Raw genomic sequence first — 21,703 nt, forward strand, 5'->3', positions numbered from 1 at the left:
TAAAAGTCAATTCCCCTTGTCACTGCAGAGACCAGCTAAACCGAGTCATGGGATCGTTAACCAACCTAGGCTGGCTTCTAAATTTGCCAAATTCCAGGATCGGGCCGAGTCAGGTACAAGAGTACCTAGGCATCATACTAGACTCTTACAAACAGGAATGTCGTCTCCCAGATCGAAAGGTTCAAAACACTGTAAAACTGGTCTCACTAATAAGGGACAGCCCCTCCACTACCCTGCGGAAGGCAATGTCACTCCTAGGGACAATGACTTTGTGTTTCCCGGCTGTTCGGTGGGCTCAGGCCCATACCAGAAAACTACATTGGGAAATTTTAGCTGCAGAAATTTTTTCTAAAAGTAAATTTAGAGGGGTGGTTAACAATCTCAACAGAGACATTTCTTTCGTTGCAATGGTGGACGAACGCAGACCATTTTTAGTTCGGGCGTTCCCTAGGTTTGGCCAGTCTCACAGGTCTGACTACGGATGCAAGTCCCAGAGGCTGGGGGGCTCACCTGAATGAGCTATTAGCCCAGGGGGTTTGGACAGAGGAGTTGAGATCAGCATCCTCGAACGTGAAACAAGCTATTAGCTGTGAAATTTGCTCTTGTACATTTTCTGAACACTCTACAGTCCCAGCACGTGAGAGGGTTCTCTGACAACCAGGTAGTGGCAGCGTGCATAAATCATCAGGGGGGCACCAGGTCCCGCCCGCTGATGAACGTGGCAGGCTCTATTTTTTTTTTTCAGCTCGCCGAGGACCACTCTTTGTCAGCACTACACATAAAGGGGCAGAGAATCGGACAGCAGATTTTCTAAGCCGAACCCAGCTGAGACAGGGGGAGTTGAAGCAAACGATATTTGATCAAATCGCAGAAAAATGGGGATGTCCAGCCATAGACCTGTTCGCAAACAATCGGAACCAGAAAGTAAATACCTTCTGCTCAATAGATCCCCCTGGGGAACCCAGTTGCTCTAGACGCAATCATGATGCCTTGGAATTACCATCTAGCATACACCTTCCCGCCAATTGCCCTGATTCTGGCATTTCTGAGGAAGGTTCGGGAGGACAGAGCAAGGGTAATTTTGATAGCCCCCCCCCCCCTTCTGGCCAAGAAGAACATGGTTTTCTTGGATGAGGATGTTGTCCATCTCCGACCCTTGGGTTGTCCCGGTCCTTCTTTCCCAAGGGCCGGTGGTGCATCCACAAGTAAAAAAAACACTTACTCTTGACAGCATGGAACTTGAAAGGTCACTTTTGAGCAATAGGGGGTTGTCGCCAAATTTAGTTACCACTCTTTTACAGAGTAGAAAACCTGTAACCACCAAATCTTATGGGAGAATCTGGAAAAAAAAATGTCAGTTTCAGGCGCCAGTTTGTGCGGGGAGGTTCCACTCACGTCCATATTAGAGTTTCTACAAACAGGTCTGGAACAAGGGCTGGCCACAAATACTTTGAAAGTTCAGGTTGCGGTGCTAGGAGCCCTATATAATTTTGACCTGGCGGGGAATCGCTGGATAGCTAGATTTATCAAGGCTGAAAGCAGATCTAGACCCATCCTCTCTCGTGATGCCCCTCCTTGGGACCTGAATTTTGTCCTCTCAGCTCTAACTAAACCCCCTTTTGAACCTCCTATTGGAAGCCTCACTGAAAGTTTTATCACTTAAGACTTTTCTCTTCTCGCAGCACTAACGTCAGCCCATAGTCAGCGATATCCAGGCACTGTCTGCCTACCCGCCTTTCACACAGATTTTAGAGGATACAGTTGTTCTTAACCCCTTAACGACCGCCGATACGCCTTTTAACGGCGGCCGCTAAGGGTACTTAAACCACAGCGCCGTTAATTAACGGCGCTGTGGAAAAAGTGAATAGCGCCCCCCAGAGTCGGATTTTCTCTGGGGTCTCGGTTGCCGGGGGTAGCCGAGACCCCAGAGAACATGATTCGGGTTTTTTTTACCGACCTCCGAGTTGCGATCGCCGGTAATTAACCGTTTACCGGCGGTCGCAACAACAACAAAAAAAACGCGATTTGCCATTTAATTTCTCTGTCCTCCGATGTGATCGCACATCGGAGGACAGAGAAATGTGGTCCCCGATAGCCCCCCAATACTCACCTACCTCCCCCGGTGCTCCTCGTGGCTCCCGATGGGCGCCGCCATCTTTTTCCGGGGAAATAATGGCGGGCGCATGCGCAGTGCGCCTGCCGCCTGGCACCTGGATGTTCTTTGGGGTCTCGGCTGCCGGGGGTAGCCGAGACCCCAAAGAACATGATCGGGGTTGGTTTTTACCGACCCCTGTTTTGCGATCGCCGGTAATTAACTGTTTACCGGCGACCGCAAAAAAAAAAAAAGCGATGTCATTCTCTGTCCTCTGATGTGATCGCACATCAGAGGACAGAGAAATAGGGGGATTCGGGGACCCTGTTATACTTACCGGTGTCCCTGGGTCCTCCTGCTTCTTCTGCTGGCCGCCGGCTTCTTGCTCCGGTAAGAAAATGGCGGGCGCATGCACAGTGCGCCCGCCATGATCTGCCGGCCGGCAGAAGAAAATTCTTCCTCTTTTTTTATTTTGGTCACTGTGAGATCCTATCACAGTGATCAAAATAAAAAAAATAGTAAATAACCCCCCCCCTTTATCACCCCCTTAGTAAGAAAAAAATAATAAAATAAAATTTTTTTATGAAATTCTATTTTCCAAATAGGGTTAGGGGTAGGGGTAGGGTTAGGATATGTGCACACATAGAATGGTTCTCTGCGGATTTTTCCGCAGCGGATTTGATAAATCCGCAGGACCAAAGCGCTGCGTTTTTCCTGCGGATTTATCACGGATGTACCGCGGTTTTTGTGCGGATTCCACTGCGGTTTTACACCTGCGGTTTTCTATTATGGAGCAGGTGTAAAACCGCTGCGGAATCAGCAGAAAGAATTGACATGCTGCGGAATGTAAACCGCTGCGTTTCCGTGTGTTTTTTTCCGCAGCATGGGCACAGCGTTTTATGTTTCCCATAGGTTTACATTGTTCTGTAAACTCATGGGAAACTGCTGCGGACCCACAGCTGCGGAAACGCTGCGGATCCGCAGCAAAATCCGCAACATGTGCACATAGCCTTAGGGTTAGGGTTAGGGCTTGGGTTAGGGTTAGAGCTAGGATTAGGGTTAGAGCTAGGGTTAGGGCTAGGGTTGGGGCTAAAGTTAGGGTTAGGGTTGGGGCTAGGTTTAGGGCTAAAGTTAGGGTTTGGGCTAAAGTTAGGGTTAGGGCTAGGGTTGGGGCTAAAGTTAGGGTTAGAGTTGGGATTAGGATTTGGATTAGGGTTGGCATTAGGGTTACATTTGGGATTAGGGTTAGGTTTGGGATTAAGGTTAAAGGCTAGGGTTGGGATTAAGGATAGGGGTGTATTGGGATTAGGGTTAGGTTTTGAGGTTAGGGTTGAGATTAGGATTAGGGGGGTGTTGGGTTTAGGGTTTTGATTAGGGTTATGGTTAGCTTTGGGATTAGGGTTAGGGGTGTTTTGGGGGTTAGGGTTGTGATTAGGATTATGGATTGGGTTGGGATTAGGGTTAGGGGTGTGTTGGGGTTAGGGTTGGAGTTAGAATTGGGGGGTTTCCACTGTTTAGGTACATCAGGGGGTCTCTAAACGCCACAGCCAATTTTGTGCTCAAAAAGTAAAATGGTGCTCCCTACCTTCTGAGCTCTGCCGTGCGCCCAAACAGTGGTTTACCCCCACATATGGGGCATCAGCGTACTCGGGATAAATTGGACAACAACTTTTGGGGTCCAATTTCTCCTGATACCCTCGTGAAAATAAAAACTTGGGGGCTAAAAAATCTTTTTTTGTGGAAAAAAAAAAATATTTTTTATTTTCACGACTCTGCATTATAAACTTCTGTGAAGCACTTGGGCTTTCAAAGTTCTCACAACACATCTAGATAAGTTCCTTGGGGGGTCTAGTTTCCAAAATGAGGTCACTTGTGGGGGGTTTCTACTGTTTAGGTACATCGGGGGCTCTGCAAACGCAACATAATGCCTGCAGACCATTCTATCAAAGTCTGCATTCCAAAACGGCGCTCCTTCCCTTCTAAGCTCTGCCATGCGCCCAAATAGTGGTTTATCCCCCACATATGGGGTATCAGCCTACTCAGCATAAATTGCACAATAAATTTTGGGGTCCAATTTCTCCTGTTACCCTTTTGAAAGTAAAAATTTGGGGGTGAAAAGATCATTTTTGTGGAAAAAATATGATTTTTTTTATTTTCATGGCTCTACATTATAAACTTCTGTGAAGCAGTTGGGGGTTCCTAGTGCTCACCACACATCTAGATAAGCTCTTTGGGGGGTCTAGTTTCCAAAATGGAGTCACTTGTGGGGGGTTTCTACTGTTTAGGTACATCAGGATCTCTGCAAATGCAACATGACACCTGCAGACCATCCCATCAAAGTCTGCATTCCAAGCGGCGCTCCTTCCCTTCCGAGCCCTGGTGGGTGCCCAAACAGTGCCCTCCCACATATGGGGGTATCAGCGTACTCAAGACAAACTGGTCAACAGATTTTGTGGTCCAATGTCTCCTGTTACCCTTGATAAAATAAAAAATTGCAGGCTAAAAAATCATTTTTGAGTGAAAAAAAAGGATTTTTTATTTTCACGGCTCTACGTTATAAACTTCCGTGAAGCACCTGGGGGTTTAAAGTGCTCACCACACATCTAGATAAGTTCCTTAAGGGGTCTAGTTTCAAAACTGGTGTCACTTGTGGGGGGTTTCCACTGTTTAGGCACATAAGTGGCTCTCCAAACGCGACATGGCATCCGATCTCAATTCCAGCTAATTCTACATTGAAAAAGTAAAACGGCGCTCCTTCTCTTCCAAGCTCTGCAGTGAGCCCGAACAGTGGTTTACCCCCACATATGGGGTATCGACGTATTCAGGAGAAATTGCACAACAACTTTTGTGGTCTAATTTCTCCTGTTACCCTTGTGAAAATAAGAATTTGTGGGCGAAAATATCATTTTTGTGTAAACAAATGCGATTTTTTATTTTCACGGCTCTACGTTATAAACTTCTGTGAAGCACTTGGGGGCTCAAAGTGCTCGCCACACATCTAGTTAAGTTCCTTAAGGGGTCTAGTTTCCAAAATGGTGTCACTTGTGGAGTGTCTCCACTGTTTAGGCACATCAGGGGCTCTCCAAACGCGACATGGCATCCGATCTCAATTCCAGCCAATTCTGTATTGAAAAAGTCAAACGTCGCTCCTTCTCTTCCAAGCTCTGCGGTGCGCCCAAACAGTGGTTTACCCCCACATATGGGGTATCAGCGTATTCAGGAGAAATTACACAACAAAATGTATGGTTAAATTTCTGTTTTTACACTTGTGAAAATAAAAAAATATGGCTCTGAATTAAAGTGTTTGCAAAAAAAGTTAAATGTTCATTTTTTCCTTCCACATTGTTTGAGTTCCTGTGAAGCACTTAAAGGGTTAATAAACTTCTTGAATGTGGTTTTAAGCACCTTGAGGGGTGCAGTTTTTAGAATGGTGTCACACTTGGTTATTTTCTATCATATAGACCCCTCAAAATGACTTCAAATGTGATGTGGTCCCTAAAAAAAAAATGGTGTTGTAAAAATGAGAAATTGCTGGTCAAATTTTAACCCTTATAACTCCCTAACAAAAAAAAATTTTGTTTCCAAAATTGTGCTGATGTAAAGTAGACATGTCGGAAATGTTATTTATTAACTATTTTGTGTGACATATCTCTCTGATTTAAGGGCATAAAAATACAAAATTTGAAAATTGCAAAATTTTAAAAATTTTCACCATATTTCCATTTTTTTCATAAATAATCGCAAGTAATATTGAAGAAATGTTACCACTAGCATGAAGTACAACATGTCACGAAAAAACAATCTCAGAATCAGCAGGATCCGTTAAAGCATTCCAGAGTTATAACCTCATAAAGTGACAGTGGTCAGAAAAATTGGCTCGGTCATTAAGTACCAAATTGGCTCTGTCACTAAGGGGTTAGAACTGACCTGACTTATAACTGTGACTTAAAGCCACAGACAACATGAATAATAATAAATAATAATAAACTGTAAAGCGCTGCGGAATAGGTTGACGCTATATAAAGATTATTAACAGTTTCAAACACAACAGTCATAGGTAACAATGTTAACAATACAATAATAAAGCAAAATAAGATGACCCTGCTCGTGAGAGCTTACAATCTACAATGAGGTGGGGAGATACAAAGTACAGGTGTGTATTTACAATAATGTATTTACAATGATGGTCCAGCCATCTTCAGGGGGTGGGGGATAGATGGAGATAGTGATTGGGCTACACACACACACAAACATAATATGACTTTGATTAGTTAATGTGGTAGGCCGCTCTGAACAAATGTGTTTTGAGCGAGCGCCTAAAACTATGTAAATTGTGGATGGTCCTAATATCTTGGGGTAGAGCATTCCAGAGGATTGGCGCAGCACGGGAAAAGTCTTGGAGTCGGGAGTGGAAGGTACGGATTAGTGCAGAGGTTAGTCGAAAGTCATTTGCAGAGCGCAGTGGTCAGCTAGGCCGATAGACCGAAATGATGGAGATGTATGAGGGTGCCGCATTGTGGAGAGCTTTGTGGGTGAGAACAGTGTCGAAAGGTCGAGAAGAATGAGCAGAGACTGGTCACCGTTACATTTTGCTGTCAGAAGGTCATTGGTCACCTTGATGAGTGCAGTTTCTGTCGAATGTAATGGGCGGAAACCAGACTGTGAAGGGTCTAGGAGGGAGTGAGTGGAGAGGTAACGGGTAAGGCGGGAGTAGATCAGGCGCTCCAAGAGTTTCGAGATGAAGGGGAGATTGGAGACCAGTCTGTAGTTGTTTGTGCAGGATGGGTCGAGGGTGGGTTTTTTTAGTAATGGAGTAATGATAGAGTGTTTGAAGGAGGAGGGGAAAATGCCAGAGGAGAGATTAAAGATTGTAGTTAGGTGAGTTAAGGTACCGTCACACTAGGCGATATCGCCAGCGATCCGTGACGTTGCAGCGACCTGGATAGCGATATCGCTGTATTTGACACGCAGCAGCGATCTGGATCCCGCTGTGAAATTGCTGGTCGCTGCTAGAAGGTCTGCACTTTATTTGGTCGCTAGGTCGCCGTGTATCGCCGTGTTTGACAGCAAAAGCAAGGATACCAGCGATATTTTACACTGGTAACCAGGGTAAACATCGGGTTACTAAGCGCAGGGCCGCGCTTAGTAACCCGATGTTTACCCTGGTTACCAGCGTAAAAGTTAAAAAAACAAACAGCACATACTCACCAGCGCGTCCCCCAGCCTCTGCTTCCTGACACTGACTGAGCGCCGGCCCTAAACTGAAAGTGAAAGCACAGCGGTGACGTCACCGCTGTGCTGTTAGGGCCGGAGCTCAGTCAGTGTCAGGAAGCAGAGGCTGGGGGACGCGCTGGTGAGTATGTGCTGTTTGTTTTTTTAACTTTTACGCTGGTAACCAGGGTAAACATCGGGTTACTAAGCGCGGCCCTGCGCTTAGCAACCCGATGCTTACCCTGGTTACCCGGGGACCTCGGCATCGTTGGTCGCTGGAGAGCGGTCTGTGTGACAGCTCTCCAGCGACCAAACAGCGACGCTGCAGCGATCGGCATCGCTGTCGCTATCGCTGCAGCATCGCTTAATGTGACGGTACCTTTAGAGAAACTGGAGGAGGTGTGAGGGAATGGGGTCGGTGGTGCATGTAGTCGGACGAGAAGAGGAGAGGAGCTTGGAGACTTCTTCTTCTGTGATGGGATCGAATGTGGAGAGTGAGCCAGGGGAGATGCAGGGAGGGATGGGAGTCATTGCACTTGGTGTCTGGGAGCGGATTTCCTGACGGATATTGTCTATATTCTCTATTAAGTGGGAGGCCAGGTCATCAGCACAAATGTCTGTGATAGGGTCTTGTGCTTTTGGCCTGAGGAGGGAGTGAAAGGTGTTAAAAAGTTTCTTGGGGTTGTTGGATAGTGAGGAGATCAGGGTGGTGTAGTAGGTCTGTTTGGCGAGGTGAAGGGCAGAGTTATAGGTTCTTAACATAAATTTGAAGTGTGTGAAGTCTTCTGGTGTGCGTGTTTTCCTCCATAAGCGTTCAGCACTCCTAGAGCATCGCTGGAGAAATCGGGTTTGCGATGTGAGCCAGGGCTGTTTCACTCTGTGTTTGGAGGTTCTGAGGGTGAGGGGAGCTACTTGGTCAAGGGTGCTTCTAAGAGTGTCGTTGTAGTGATATACAGCCAGATCAGGACGTGAAAAAGAAGAGATTGGGGACAATGATGAGTGTAGGGAGTCTGAAAGTGTATGAGGGTTAATGGCATGTAGATTTCTGAATGTGTTGTAGGTAGGAGAGTGCTGGGGTGGGGGAGGAATTGTGAGTGTGAAGGATAGAATGTTGTGGTCAGAGAGGGGAAGCGGTGAGTTATCTAGATAGGAGATTGAACAGAGCCAGACAAAGACCAGGTCCAGGGTATTACCGTCTTTGTGTGTTTCAGAGGTTGAGAGCTGTGAGAGGCCTAGAGAAGTGGTTAGTGATAGAAGCTGGGATGCAGATGTGGAAGTGGGGATGTTGAAGTCTCCCAAGATAAGGGTTGGAAGTTCTGAGAACATGAAGTGCGGCAGCCAGGCTGAGAAGTGGTCCAGGAAATGGGTGGGTGAGCCTGGGGGCCGGTATATGACCGCTACTCTGAGAGAGAAGGGACGAAAGAGCCTAATGATGTGGACCTCAAAAGAAGGGAATGAGAGTGATGGAACTGGGGGTATAACCTGGAACGTGCATTGTGGGGACAGGAGTATGCCGACTCCACCACCAGGTCTGTTTGTGGGTCTCGGGGAATGGGAGAATTGTAAGCCACCATGAGAAATGGCAGCGGGGGAGACAGTGTCAGAATCCTGGATCCAGGTTTCAGTGAGGGCCAACAGATTCAGTGAGTTGTTCATGAAAGACACCATCTATGACATAGCAATGAAGAAAGATCATAAGTAATCCAAAACACGTCGCATTTTTTGTAGTGTCTTTCCTGTTGTCCGTGGATTATTTAATAAAAGCTGACTTTTACTCCATTGGATCGTGGAAGATGGAATTTCTTAGTTTCTTCTGATTGCTACACACAGACCGTGTGATCCATGCATCTTGGGTTGTTACCTGGATTTTTTTCTATACTCTTTGCCTGCTTATTTATTCTGACTTTTTTCTTCCACAGCACAAGTTCTCTGTTGTTATGCACTTTGCTGGCTTGAAGGCTGTTGGGGAGTCTGTGCTGAAACCCCTATCTTATTATAAAGTTAACCTGACTGGCACGATCCAACTTCTGGAGGTAAGAGGTCTTGACTGAATTACTGTATTTTTAATACTATAAGGTGCACCCCAAATTTTCGAAAGGAAAATGGGGGGGAAATGTCAGATGGGGGTCTGTCTTACAGTCCGAATTCAGCTTACCGGGGGTAAATAGGCACAGGTGCAGGAGCGGTCACGGGGGGTGGTTCGTGGTACAGGCAGGTGCGTGGCCTCCAGGAAATCCCAACAAAGGCTGTTGCGGCAGCGGTTGTCTGTGCTGGTTTGGCAGCGGTGCTCCGTCTGCATTTTATCAAAGCCTGGAGGCCCCGCAGCTCCATTGCTGTGATGCGGTGGCCTCCGGGAAAATGTACGCTGGGGGCGGCGCATGCTCAGATTCAAATCTCGGCAACGAGAGCACAGCTGCCGCAGCATTTGTAAGTATATTCCGACTAAGGCGCACCCCCATTTTCCTCCAAAATGTTTTTGGGAAAAAGTGCATCTTACAGTCCGAAAAATACGGTATTTCACAAAAACTTTTCTGACTGCAAAATTGTGACTGCAGCTCTGGCTTATTAGCACAGTATATACATTGGGTAATTACACAACAAGTGATTAGTGACCAACTCTCCACTATGCCCCACTTTATTTTAATATGAAAGGGATTGGAAATCCAGTGAGGCATATGTGGTAAAATTCAGACTTTACTTTAAACTTTAACAAAAATGAATAAAATTCAAAAACCATGATGGAGTCACCAGCAGCACACTGACCATTGCGTTTTAGCTAAGGAGCCTTATTCACACTTTATTTTAATGCTGTTATTGGGAAATGCCATATTCACTTATATAGTTTTTATATTTTTCCTTTTAGGTCATGAATTCTCACAGTGTGAAGAAAATAATATTCAGCAGCTCTGCAACAGTATATGGTGACCCCAAATATGTTCCCTTAGATGAAAAGCACCCAGTTGGGGAATGTACAAACCCCTATGGAAAAACAAAGTATTTCATTGAAGAAATGATTAGGGATCAGTGCAAAGCTGAGGGGGTGAGTAATAAAACTGTTATGAAATGTATTACAGTGCCATATATTGATGTTAATACTTTTCTGCCCAATGATGACAAAGGTATTCTCGGAGTGATACCTTTATTGGCTATCCAGAAAATATATGTTTGCAAGCTTTCAGAGCACAGTTGCTCCTTCTTCAATTTGTAATCTCGCCTGAAGAAGGAGCCGCTGTGCTCTGAAAGCTTGCAAACATATTACCTTTATTGGCTAACCAGAAAATATCACTCTGAGAATATTTATCATCATTGGGCAGAAAAGTATTCACATCAATTTTTCTGGCTAACACTGTACCACAATATAATTTATTGTACATCAGTGCCGTATATTGAAATATATGGGCAAATATTATTCATTCATATATTTATACGTGTTGTCATCTTTAGGAATGGAAAGCCATCTTATTGCGATATTTTAATCCTGTTGGAGCACATGTGTCTGGTCGCTTTGGAGAAGATCCACAAGGAATTCCAAACAACTTGATGCCATATGTTTCTCAGGTTTGTTACTTTATTGCTTTAAATTTATTTACTGTGTTTAAAAAAAAAAAAAAAAAAAAACTACTTTTGAGCCTATTTGCCTTTGTAACTTTTAGGTGGCCATTGGCAGACTGGAATATCTGAATGTATTTGGAAACGATTATAACACACCTGATGGAACTGGTAAGTATTTACATAGTTCAGTGGTCAAACTATTTACCACTGGAGATGGTAAACTGTGCGACACCAATAAGACAGACACGCTTTTCCTAAATCCGGATAAGAGCTGCCCTACTGGGACGCACTTCCACAAATACCTTCTTTAGTCTATCTATTCTATTCTACTTGCATAAGTGAGGTTTTGACAAAGACCGTGCCTGGTCGAAACGTTAACCTTGTCTACAGTCACTATATATCTTTGTTAAAAAAAAAGCACCTGTTGATGTATGTATACATGAATAAAGAAGCAATTTTTTCCATATAAAACTCAACTACCTGAGTGTGGCTGTTTTCTTGTTAATAATGGAGAGGTGTCAATAAGACACCTATCCATTATTAATCCAATAGTATGAAAGGGTTAAAGAAATACACACATTAAGAATAGTCTTTTAAAGAAATAATTAAACACACAGGTTTTCCATCTTTATTACACTCTCAATCCAAGCGAAGCCCTCGTTCTTCTGGAAAAAATCAACAATATCCCATACCTGTCCGCCGTACAGTAGAGTCCCACGCTGCAATCTATCTCAAGGGGTTAAATAGTTTACAACCGGGAGCGGTGCTAATGCTACCGCCCATCTCTAAACCACTGTGCAATGAATGAAAAGCTGCCTGTGCAGCCTCCCTGCCTGACCGGACATGAACTATCTAGCGTGGGAAAGTTTCTGAACTTTTTCCCACGCTGCTGAGTTCACCTCAGGTCAGGCTATGAGTCTGCGCATTCTCAGTAACGTCAGCGGTAGTCACTGAGGCTGCGCAGCTTTTCATTCATTACACAGTGGTTTACAGTGGTATTTAACCACTTGAGATGGATTGCAGCGTGGGACTTGACTGTACGGTGGACAGGTATGGGATATTGATAAAATATATATATATATATATATATATATATATATATAATTTTTTTTGTTTTTTACAGAAGAGCGAGGGCTTTGCTTGGATTGAGTGTTAGAAGGATGGAAAACCTGTGTTTAATTATTTCATTAAAAGATTTATTCTTAATGTGTTTTTTTTTTTTTTTTTTTTAAACTCTTTCATACTATTGGATTAATAATGGATAGGTGTCTTATTGACACCTCTCCAATATTAACCTGGCTTAATGTCACCTTACAATAGCAATAGCTATATTACAGATGCGCCTTTCCTGGGGTGGCTGGGGGCAGATGTTGTTAGCCGAGGGGGGCAATAACAATGGTCCCTTTCTAGGCTATTAATATCTTCCCTCAGTCACTGGCTTTCCCTCTCTGGCGAAGAAAATTGTGCGGGAGCCCACACAAATTTTTTTTCCCTGAATAAATTAAATTTTAACACCTACATAGTACTAACATTATTAGTCAGGGACATATATAAATCTAACTGATATGCAATGGTTTACTGTGTGTAAACCATGTGTCATATCCTGTCGGCTTCTGCAATGATTTTACAGAACCCCACAATTGAATTATTGGCTATTCTGCTGCCTAACTCTATGAAATATAAATATAAATACTTGTGTGTGTGCGTGTCAGAGAGATAGATATTTATTGTAAGCTGTCAGTGTGATTTTACTGTACACCACACTGAATTGTCGGCTTTTCTAAAGGACACCGGTGCGTATTTCTCGCAAGTCACACTGATGGTCCATGTGGTGTGCGAGTTTTTCGCACACCCATAGACTTTCATTGGCGAGTCTCGGCCGTAATACGGTGCAAATCGCAGCATGCTGCAATTTCACCGAGAAATTTGACCGAGGAAAAAAAACGGATGATGGGAGCTGCCCCATAGATTAACATTGGTCCGAGTGCTATGTGATTTTTTAATTTTTTTTTTCCTCGCATAGCACTCGTCCGTATTCCTCTCTAGTGTGACTCCCGCCTTAAACTGATAAATGCAGTTCTAGCTTAATTGAATGGCTAAGATTTAAAGGGGTTATCCAGTCCAAAGTGACTTCAGACTTATGAATCCCCTCAGCGCACGCACTGTGCGCTGCAGGGATTCGACTGTTTCTGAGCCAGGCCAGAGAGCATGAGTTATACATACTCCTGGCCAGAGACCGTACTGTGTGCGCAGCTTTGCTCCATACACTTGTATGGAGCGAGGCCATACTTCCTTAGTCGATCACACCCAATCGCTCTATGCACATGTATGGAGCTAGACTGTGCCCACTGGATGGGCTCTGGCTGGGAGTATGTATAACCCTCTGGTCCCGCTCAGAAAGCGGCAAATCCTCGCAGTGCGTTCACTGGGGGGATTCATAAGTCTGCAGAAAAATGAATTGAAAATTGAATGCAGACTTGGGGTACTGTCACACTCTGCAACTTTCCAACGATCACGACCAGTGATACGACCTGGCCGTGATCGTTGGAAAGTCGTTGTGTGGTCGCTGGAGAGCTGTCACAGACAGCTCTCCAGCGACCAACGATGCCGAGGTCCCGGGTAACCAGGGTAAACATCGGGTTACTAAGCGCAGGGCCGCGCTTAGTAACCCGATGTTTACCCTGGTTACCAGCGTAAAAGTAAAAAAAACAAAAAAAAACAGTACATACTCACATTCCCGTGTCCGTCAGATCCCTTGCCGTCTGCTTCCCGCTCTGACTGAATGCCGCCGTAAAGTGAAAGCAGATCACAGCAGTGACGTCACCGCTGTGATCTGCTCTTACTTTCCGGCCGGCAGTCAGTCAGAGCGGGAAGCAGACGGCAAGGGACCTGAAGGACACCGGAATGTGAGTATGTATGGTTTGTTTTTTTTCACTTTTACGCTGGTAACCAGGGTAAACATCGGGTTACTAAGCGCGGCCCTGCGCTTAGTAACCCGATGTTTACCCTGGTTACAAGCGAACGCATCGCTGGATCGCTGTCACACACACCGATCCAACGATGACAGCGGGAGATCCAGCGACGAAATAAAGTTTCAAACGATCTGCTACGACGTACGATTCTCAGCGGGGTCCCTGATCGCAGTAGCGTGTCAGACACATCGATATCGTATGGATATCGCTGGAACGTCACAGATCGTACCGTCGTAGCGACCAAAGTGCCACTGTGAGACAGTACCCTTATTGTTTTGGACCGGACAACCCATTTAGCATTAAGAGGACAGATAAGCACATCTGACAAGATTCGAATACGCCGAATGGAAACTGCTTTGCAGCACATTCATTCTCTGTGAATTGAATGTCCTTATGGCCTGGAGAGACTCTAGAGCATAGGTGTAAGGCCGGCGTCACACTGGCGAGTTTTACGGACGTATGAGAGGTGCAGAAAATACGGATTGCATATGGTACAATGATTCTCTATGGCCCAGTTCCTATCTGCCGTATTTTACGGATCCGTATTATACGGTCTTGTACGGCCGTAGAAAATCGCAGCATGCTGTTTTCAGCGTATTGCGCAAAAAATACGCCAATTAAAGTCTATGGGGGCGAGAAAAATACGGATTACACACGGACCATGCGTGTAACTTGCGAGAAATACGCACCGGTGTTCTCTAGAAAAGCCGGTAATTCAGTGCGGTGTACAGTAAAATCACACTGACAGAATAGAATAGGTAGAATAAATGTGTACACATAGAATAGGTGTATATATCTAATATATAAAGCTGAATGTGTGTGTGTGTGTGTGTGTGTGTGTGTGTGTGTGTGTGTGTGTGTGTATGTATGTCCGGGATTGGCATCTGCACCGTCGCAGCTACAGCCACAATTTTGCACAGTCACACGTCTGGACCCCGAGAGCGTCATAGGCTATGTTGTGAGGTGAAATTTTAACCCCGCGCGTTCCAATTCACCAAAGAATTTTGCCCCTATCTACATAATGGGGGAAAAAAGTGAAAGGAAAAGTGTTGGAGGCAAATTGACAGCTGCCAGATGTGAACAAGGGGGACTTAAAGAATGAGAGCGATGGCGCCAAAGAGTATATACCATACAGTTGCTAAGGTGGGACCCTGACATAGGATACTCACCACACATGGGGATATGAACACACACACAAAATGCACCACACACTACCACGTGCTTGAACACATATACCACCCTCAGCACACGTTTCACCACACATACACCAACCTCGCCACATAAAAGTCGAAACACAAAAGTCACCGCTCAAAACTCGCCATGTGCAAAACTCACCACTTGCAAAACTAGGCTCACACAAAACTCGCCACATGTGCAAAACTCACCTCATGGAAAACTCGCCACAGGCAAAACTTGCACACGTGGAAAAATTGCCACATGCACAAAAGTAGCAACACATGCAAAAGTTGCCTCACACAAAATTTGGACATACTCAAAACGCACCACACATAAAACTCGCCACGCTCAAAACTCGCCATGCGCAAAACTTGCTGCACACAACTTGCTACACTAACCTGTCGCATGCAACTCGACACACAACAGAAAGTTGCTACACGCATGTCGCCACACAACTCATCTCACAAAAGTCGCTACATGCATGTCGTCGCCACACGCAACTCAACACACACAACTTGACACATGAAACTCACCCTAAAACACACACAAGTCTGGTATTATCCTTCAAAAATAAAAATCTGATTAATAAGCAGACAAACTATAAGAGCAACAAATGTACCATATAGGAAATATGGCAGCTGTCAGTCACATGACCTGTCTAATATGTGTATGCGTGAGCTAATATATACTACCAGGGGGGAGGGCTTCCTGTTGGCTGGGGATTTTTCAGGCTGCCAATTTAGCTTACAAATACTGAGGTAAAAATACTGACCAAATAATGTGTGAACGAGGTCTAATACAGGAGGAGATGACACACAGATATATACTATATACAGGAGGAGATGACATACAGGTACATACTATATACAGGGGAGATGACACACATGTATATACTATATACAGGAGGAGATTACACAGGTATATAATATATACAGGAGGAGATGACATACAGGCATATACTATATACAGGAGATGACATACAGGTATATACTATATGTAGGAGGAGATGACATACAGGTATATACTATATACAGAAGAGATGACATACAGGTATATACAATAGCAACAAAGAAATGAAGAAATAGGACGGCACTAGGGAAATACGAACTCCACTGAATAGGACTGAATAAAGAACAGCCAATTAGCAGGTATCACGACAGCTGTGGGTATGTGGTGCTCTGCATAAAAATAGCAAAAACAGGATCCACGATGCAGTCAAAGAACTAGAAAATATGCGTCACTCACTCAGTAGTAGCTGTGTAATTTGTGAATTTTATTGGAAAAAAGCTTTTACATCCATCAGGACATCAGGTATACAGGAGGGTGCGGTGTTGGAGTACGGACTATAATAATAAATATATATATATATATATATATATATATATATATATATATATATATATATATATATATATATATATATATATATATATAATATATATATTTTTTAAATTCAGCTCTAGATAGCAGAAAAGCCAGTAATTCAATTGCCGGCTTTTCCTCTCTCCTTCACAAACCCGACAGGATATGAGGCATGGTTTACATACAGTAAACCATCTCATATCCCTTCTTTTATTACATATTCTAGCTATTAAATTAAAGGGTTAAATCGCGGAAAAAAGCTGGCGTGGGCTCCCGCGCAATTGAGGGCAGATCTTAATAGCCTAGAGAGGGACCATGGTTATTGGGGCCCCCCGCGGCTAAAAACATCTGCCCCCAGCCACCCCAGAGAAGGCACATCTGTAAAGATGCGCCTATTCTGGCACTTAGCCTCTCTCTTCCCACTCCCCTGTAGAGGTGGGATATGGGGTAATAAAGGGTTAATGTCACCTTGCTATTGTAAGGTGACATTAAGCCAGGTTAATAATGGAGAGGCGTCAATTATGACACCTATCCATTATTAATCCAATAGTACGAAATGGTTAATAAAACACTTTTTAATAATGTGTGTGTATTTTAATGAAATAAAGACACATGGTGTTTTAATATTTTATTATACTCTTAATCCACCTGAAGACTCTTGTCACCTGAAATAAAGTTAAACAAAACAAACAACAATATTCCATACCTTCCGTCGTTACAGTCTTGTCCCACTCTGTAAATCCATCTGAAGGGGTTAAATCATTTTACACCCAGGAGCTCTGCTAATGCAGCTGTGCTCCTGTCTGTAAAACTTGGTGAGTGAATGGAATGCAGGGGAATGTACTGTAGTTACCTCGAGTCGCGGTGATGCGCCCTCTGCTGGATGTACTCATATGATCTCGAGCCTGGGAACTTTTCAGAATATTTTCCCACGCTCGAGTTCATATGAGTTCATCCAGCAGAGGGCTGTATGTAAACCATGTCTCATATGTCGGGTTTGTGAAGGAGATAGGAAAAGCCGGCAATTGAATTACCGGCTTTTCTGCTATCTAGCGCTGAATTAAATATAAATACAGTGTGTGGGTATGTGTGTATATATGTGTGTGTGTGTGTGTGTGTATATGTATATATGTATATGTATGTATATATATATATATATATATATATATATATATATATATATATATATATATATATATATATATATATATATATATTTTAATGAATATTTCAGCACATAAATGCATTAGATGTCGGTTTTGCTAGCCTGTGAGAAAATATTGCAGTACGGATTACATACGGAGGATGACATGCGCAAAATACGCTGCCACACCCTGCCTACGGATGACATACGGATCACTATTTTGGGAACATTTCTGCGTATTACGGCTGTAAAAAACGGACCGTATTTTCATATGCCTAGTGTGACGCCGGCCTAAGGACTCAGTCAGACAGCCGTATTATAAGCGCATCACATCCCAACTCTCAGACTGCCCATCGGCTCTCTGACCTGAGTGTGCCAGCATGTATTTCTATGCAGCTGTCACGCTCCAGGTAAGCAGAGCCAATGGCCAGTCCAAGGATGGTGATGCGATCATCGCACGAGTAATACAGAAGTGTGACTGCACCCTTAGATGTAGAAAAACCAAAGAGCCAATATTTACCTCACCACCTACCTCTCCTGCTCTTGTGTCCAGACCCTATACGGTCCTTAGCGTTTTTTCATGCCGTCACACGCTGACATTTTAACACTAGGCCAGGTCTTCCATCCACAACTAGGCCTGGGATGTTCAAGTCCAAATTAATTCACCCAATTCTAATTATATGCATTTATAGAAGAGATAAAATTCTCAAAAATGACAGAGCTTTGTCTGTCGCATTTGGGTTGTTTGATATTATTATTATTATTATTATTATTATTTTATTTTTATTTTTTTAACATGCCTACTACCTATCCATGTAGTGCTGGTATATATGTATCTTATCTGTATTACAGGTGTTAGAGATTATATTCACATTGTGGATCTGGCCAAAGGTCACATTGCTGCTCTCCAGAAACTGCATGCCGTTAAGGGGTGTAAGGTGAAGATAAGACCTGCCATTCTTGTATATACCTAGTGACCTCCTGCAAACTCCTTACTTATGTGTGGTCTCTTACTGTCCTGAAATGCAGGTATATAACCTTGGAACTGGAGTAGGATATTCGGTGCTTCAGATGGTGGCTGCAATGGAGAAGGCTTCAGGCAAAAAGGTTGACTTGGCAATACTTCAAACAAAATAAGTTTTTTTTTTTTTAATAGAATATACATTGTATGTAAATATTCTGCATCTCATTATTAACTCTGCCTTACGAATTTATAAAACTTGTATCATTTTTTTTTTCTTTTAAATAAGGTTCCTTATAAAATGGCACCAAGGAGAGAAGGCGATGTTGCAACCTGTTACGGAGATCCCACCGTGGCTGCAGCAGAGCTGGGCTGGAAAGCGAAATATGACCTGGACCGAATGTGTAAGGAAGTATAGAGACTTTTAACTATGTCCCCCAATATGATTGAATGGGAACATGTTGGGCACTGTAGGAAAGGCATCTGAAAACTATTTATTGTTGGAATCAGGGTTTTAAGTTAAACGTGGTCTTAAATTTGTTTTAAAAGAAAAAAAAAAATTCCCCTTTTTTCCCTTCAGTTTCAGGAAATCCACTTGTACATTAGCAGCAACAGCTTGGTGTGAGCTATTGCCTATTGTTTTTGGTGGATCCCGCATGATCAGCTGTGTATAGAGGTGTGCAAAACCCTCTGATAAGGAAACTGCTTCTGGCAAGGAAGAAAAGCAATCCGTTTTGGGCTAGTGTGAAAACTGTAAAATATCAAAATTATTAATTACCGTATTTTTTGGATTATAATCAAGAGGTATCATTTCTCCTTGCGGAGACTGACATGCTAAGCATGCCGAGATGAAGAGACTTAAAGCCGCAATGCTCCTCTGGGAAATCTGCTAATTATGCAAATTGCCTCTTCAGTTCTATTTCTCTTCCTCTCTGAAGAGACAATTTGCATAATTTCAGATTATAAGACACACCTTTGTTTCCCCAAATTTTGGGGGAAAGTGAGAGGGTGCGTCTTATAATCCGAATCAGTGTGCTGTGCTGTAGAGGAGGGAGGCGGCTCTGGAGTGGTGTCAGGGGGCTGTGGTGGGCTGGCTGCAGAGACAGCGGGAGGTCATTAGCCTCATGTAATATTCACTGCATCCGCTGTCCATCACCTCGGTGCTGAAGCCGTGCATAGTTGGTTGACAAGGGAGCAGCGCATATTGCATGTGCCTGCACCCCCCAAATCATGGATATGCCCCCCCCGGTCACTCTATATGCCCCTGTGCTGCTGGCAGGCACATGGCCCCCGGTCACTTTATGCTCCCCTGCTGGCACGCACATGATAAAATAACAAACACTTAACTCACCTTCTGATGATGTCTCCGTGCTCCCAGTTCCCCCGTGGCTCTTCCTGTGTCTGTGCCGACATCCGAACATGTAATTGGCACAGCACAGTGATATCATCACGGTGTGCCCAGGTCACATGATCTGATGCCCGGGAAGCAGGAAGCGCAACCAAGGAGCTGGGTGCACAGAGAAATCATCGGAAGGTGAGTTAAGTATTTGTTATTTTATCATGTGCCGGCCAGCAGCACGGAGGGGCATATAGGTGGGGGCCATGTGCCAGCCAGCACCACAAGGGGGGCCATGTGCCAGCCAGCACCACAAGGGGGGCCATGTGCCAGCCAGCACCACAAGGGGGGCCATGTGCCAGCCAGCACCACAAGGGGGGCCATGTGCCAGCCAGCACCACAAGGGGGGCCATGTGCCAGCCAGCACCACAAGGGGGGCCATGTGCCAGCCAGCACCACAAGGGGGGCCATGTGCCAGCACCACAAGGGGGGCCATGTGCCAGCACCACAAGGGGGGGCATGTGCCAGCACAAGGATGGGGGGTTATATAGATGCCAGGATGAGGGACATATATATGATTTGTAAGACTGACATTGGCATGATAAGACAGACCCCCATTTAACATAAAAAATTATATATTTTTTCTCTTTCTTCACCAAATTTGGGGGTGCGTCTTATAAAGCATAAAATATATAATTAAGAAGAAAAATTTATATATATATATATATATATATATATATATATATATATATATATATATATATATATATATATATATATATTCTCAACTCACAACCTTCATAAAAAATTATATAAATTCTTTTTTATAAGTATTGTGGGCTTAAGAAAAAAAAAGTTGCACAAAAATGTAAATGCATGTAAACCTAAAAGCCTGATTTAAACAATAGGTCGTTTTCTGACAGCATGCTGTTTTTTTAAAGGGTACATATCCTGTTCTACTACCTAGACTCTCCAGACATGAGGTTTTGTATTCTCCCTAAGGATATGGTCATTAGAAGCATATTTATTACAGAAGTTGTGAGCATAAAAACAACTTTTCTATTCATCTGAATAAGCAGTTGTTTTGGTAGATTTCTGTAACCCATATTCAGATGAATGAGCGTTTCTAAAACTTCAATAAATCTAGGTTTCATGGTCGGAATGAGAGAATCCTGCCTGTTAATGGATCAGTTCAATATAGAGCGTTGCTATATGGAGTGAGAGAAAATCGTCATTACAGTTTTTGGTTTTTTTTGTTTGTTTTTTTAAATTTTTTGTTTCAAATATCTCCAAATTTCTGTTGACAGGTCAAGATCTGTGGCGGTGGCAATCTTTAAATCCAACAGGGTTTAGTAACGACTCCTGAGAGATCTGGACAAATGTCATTTTATTTTTTTTTCTCCTGTATCTACATTATAATTTATATCCTGGACAAACTTATATAGTATAAGAATATGCAAAGTGTCATGATCCAAAGTAAACTCGGGCTGTCATCCGGTACACTGGTTTACATCAGGGAACCGTCGCTCGAACTCGCATCATGAAAATTCTACATGAAAGTGTGTAAAGATACTGAGATAAGCTTTGCCATTTGCACTCCTTTTAAATAAATGAATGACATGGTTTATATAAGAAAAAAAAAATGTATACATATCAGTTAAATGTACAGGAAGGGGTTTTAAATTATGGAATTTATCTTTCTTTTAAATTTAATGAATTTTTTTTTCCAATAAATTTTTCACCAAGTATCTTCTGTTTGTACTATGTCTTATTATCTAATTGCCTCCAGTGTAAAAGCAAATTTACAGTTTATTCTCATCTAACTTTCTTTAGCTGGTTGAGAAAATAACAGGTATGGAATGTTACTGGAAGGATCCTATAAAGCAAGAACTTCAGC

At 43.5% G+C, this 21,703-nt stretch overlaps 1 protein-coding gene across 3 annotated transcripts in view; it reads left to right on the forward strand.

The window, feature by feature from the left end:
- The window catches only part of GALE (UDP-galactose-4-epimerase), a 75,634-nt gene extending 54,187 nt beyond the window's left edge, over window positions 1-21,447 (forward strand). For all 3 annotated transcript variants that reach the window (XM_077296145.1, XM_077296144.1, XM_077296143.1), the window contains 8 exons: window positions 9,223-9,336; window positions 10,167-10,343; window positions 10,748-10,861; window positions 10,957-11,023; window positions 18,362-18,447; window positions 18,539-18,616; window positions 18,760-18,874; window positions 21,114-21,447. In XM_077296145.1, the coding sequence (XP_077152260.1) occupies window positions 9,223-9,336; window positions 10,167-10,343; window positions 10,748-10,861; window positions 10,957-11,023; window positions 18,362-18,447; window positions 18,539-18,616; window positions 18,760-18,874; window positions 21,114-21,172 (810 nt within the window). In that variant the 3' untranslated portion in view covers window positions 21,173-21,447. The remainder of the gene's footprint in view (window positions 1-9,222; window positions 9,337-10,166; window positions 10,344-10,747; window positions 10,862-10,956; window positions 11,024-18,361; window positions 18,448-18,538; window positions 18,617-18,759; window positions 18,875-21,113) is intronic.
- Window positions 21,448-21,703: the final 256 nt, after the last annotated feature.

The sequence above is a fragment of the Ranitomeya variabilis genome, chromosome 3 (genome assembly GCF_051348905.1).
Source record: "Ranitomeya variabilis isolate aRanVar5 chromosome 3, aRanVar5.hap1, whole genome shotgun sequence".
Classification (NCBI taxonomy): domain Eukaryota; kingdom Metazoa; phylum Chordata; class Amphibia; order Anura; family Dendrobatidae; genus Ranitomeya; species Ranitomeya variabilis.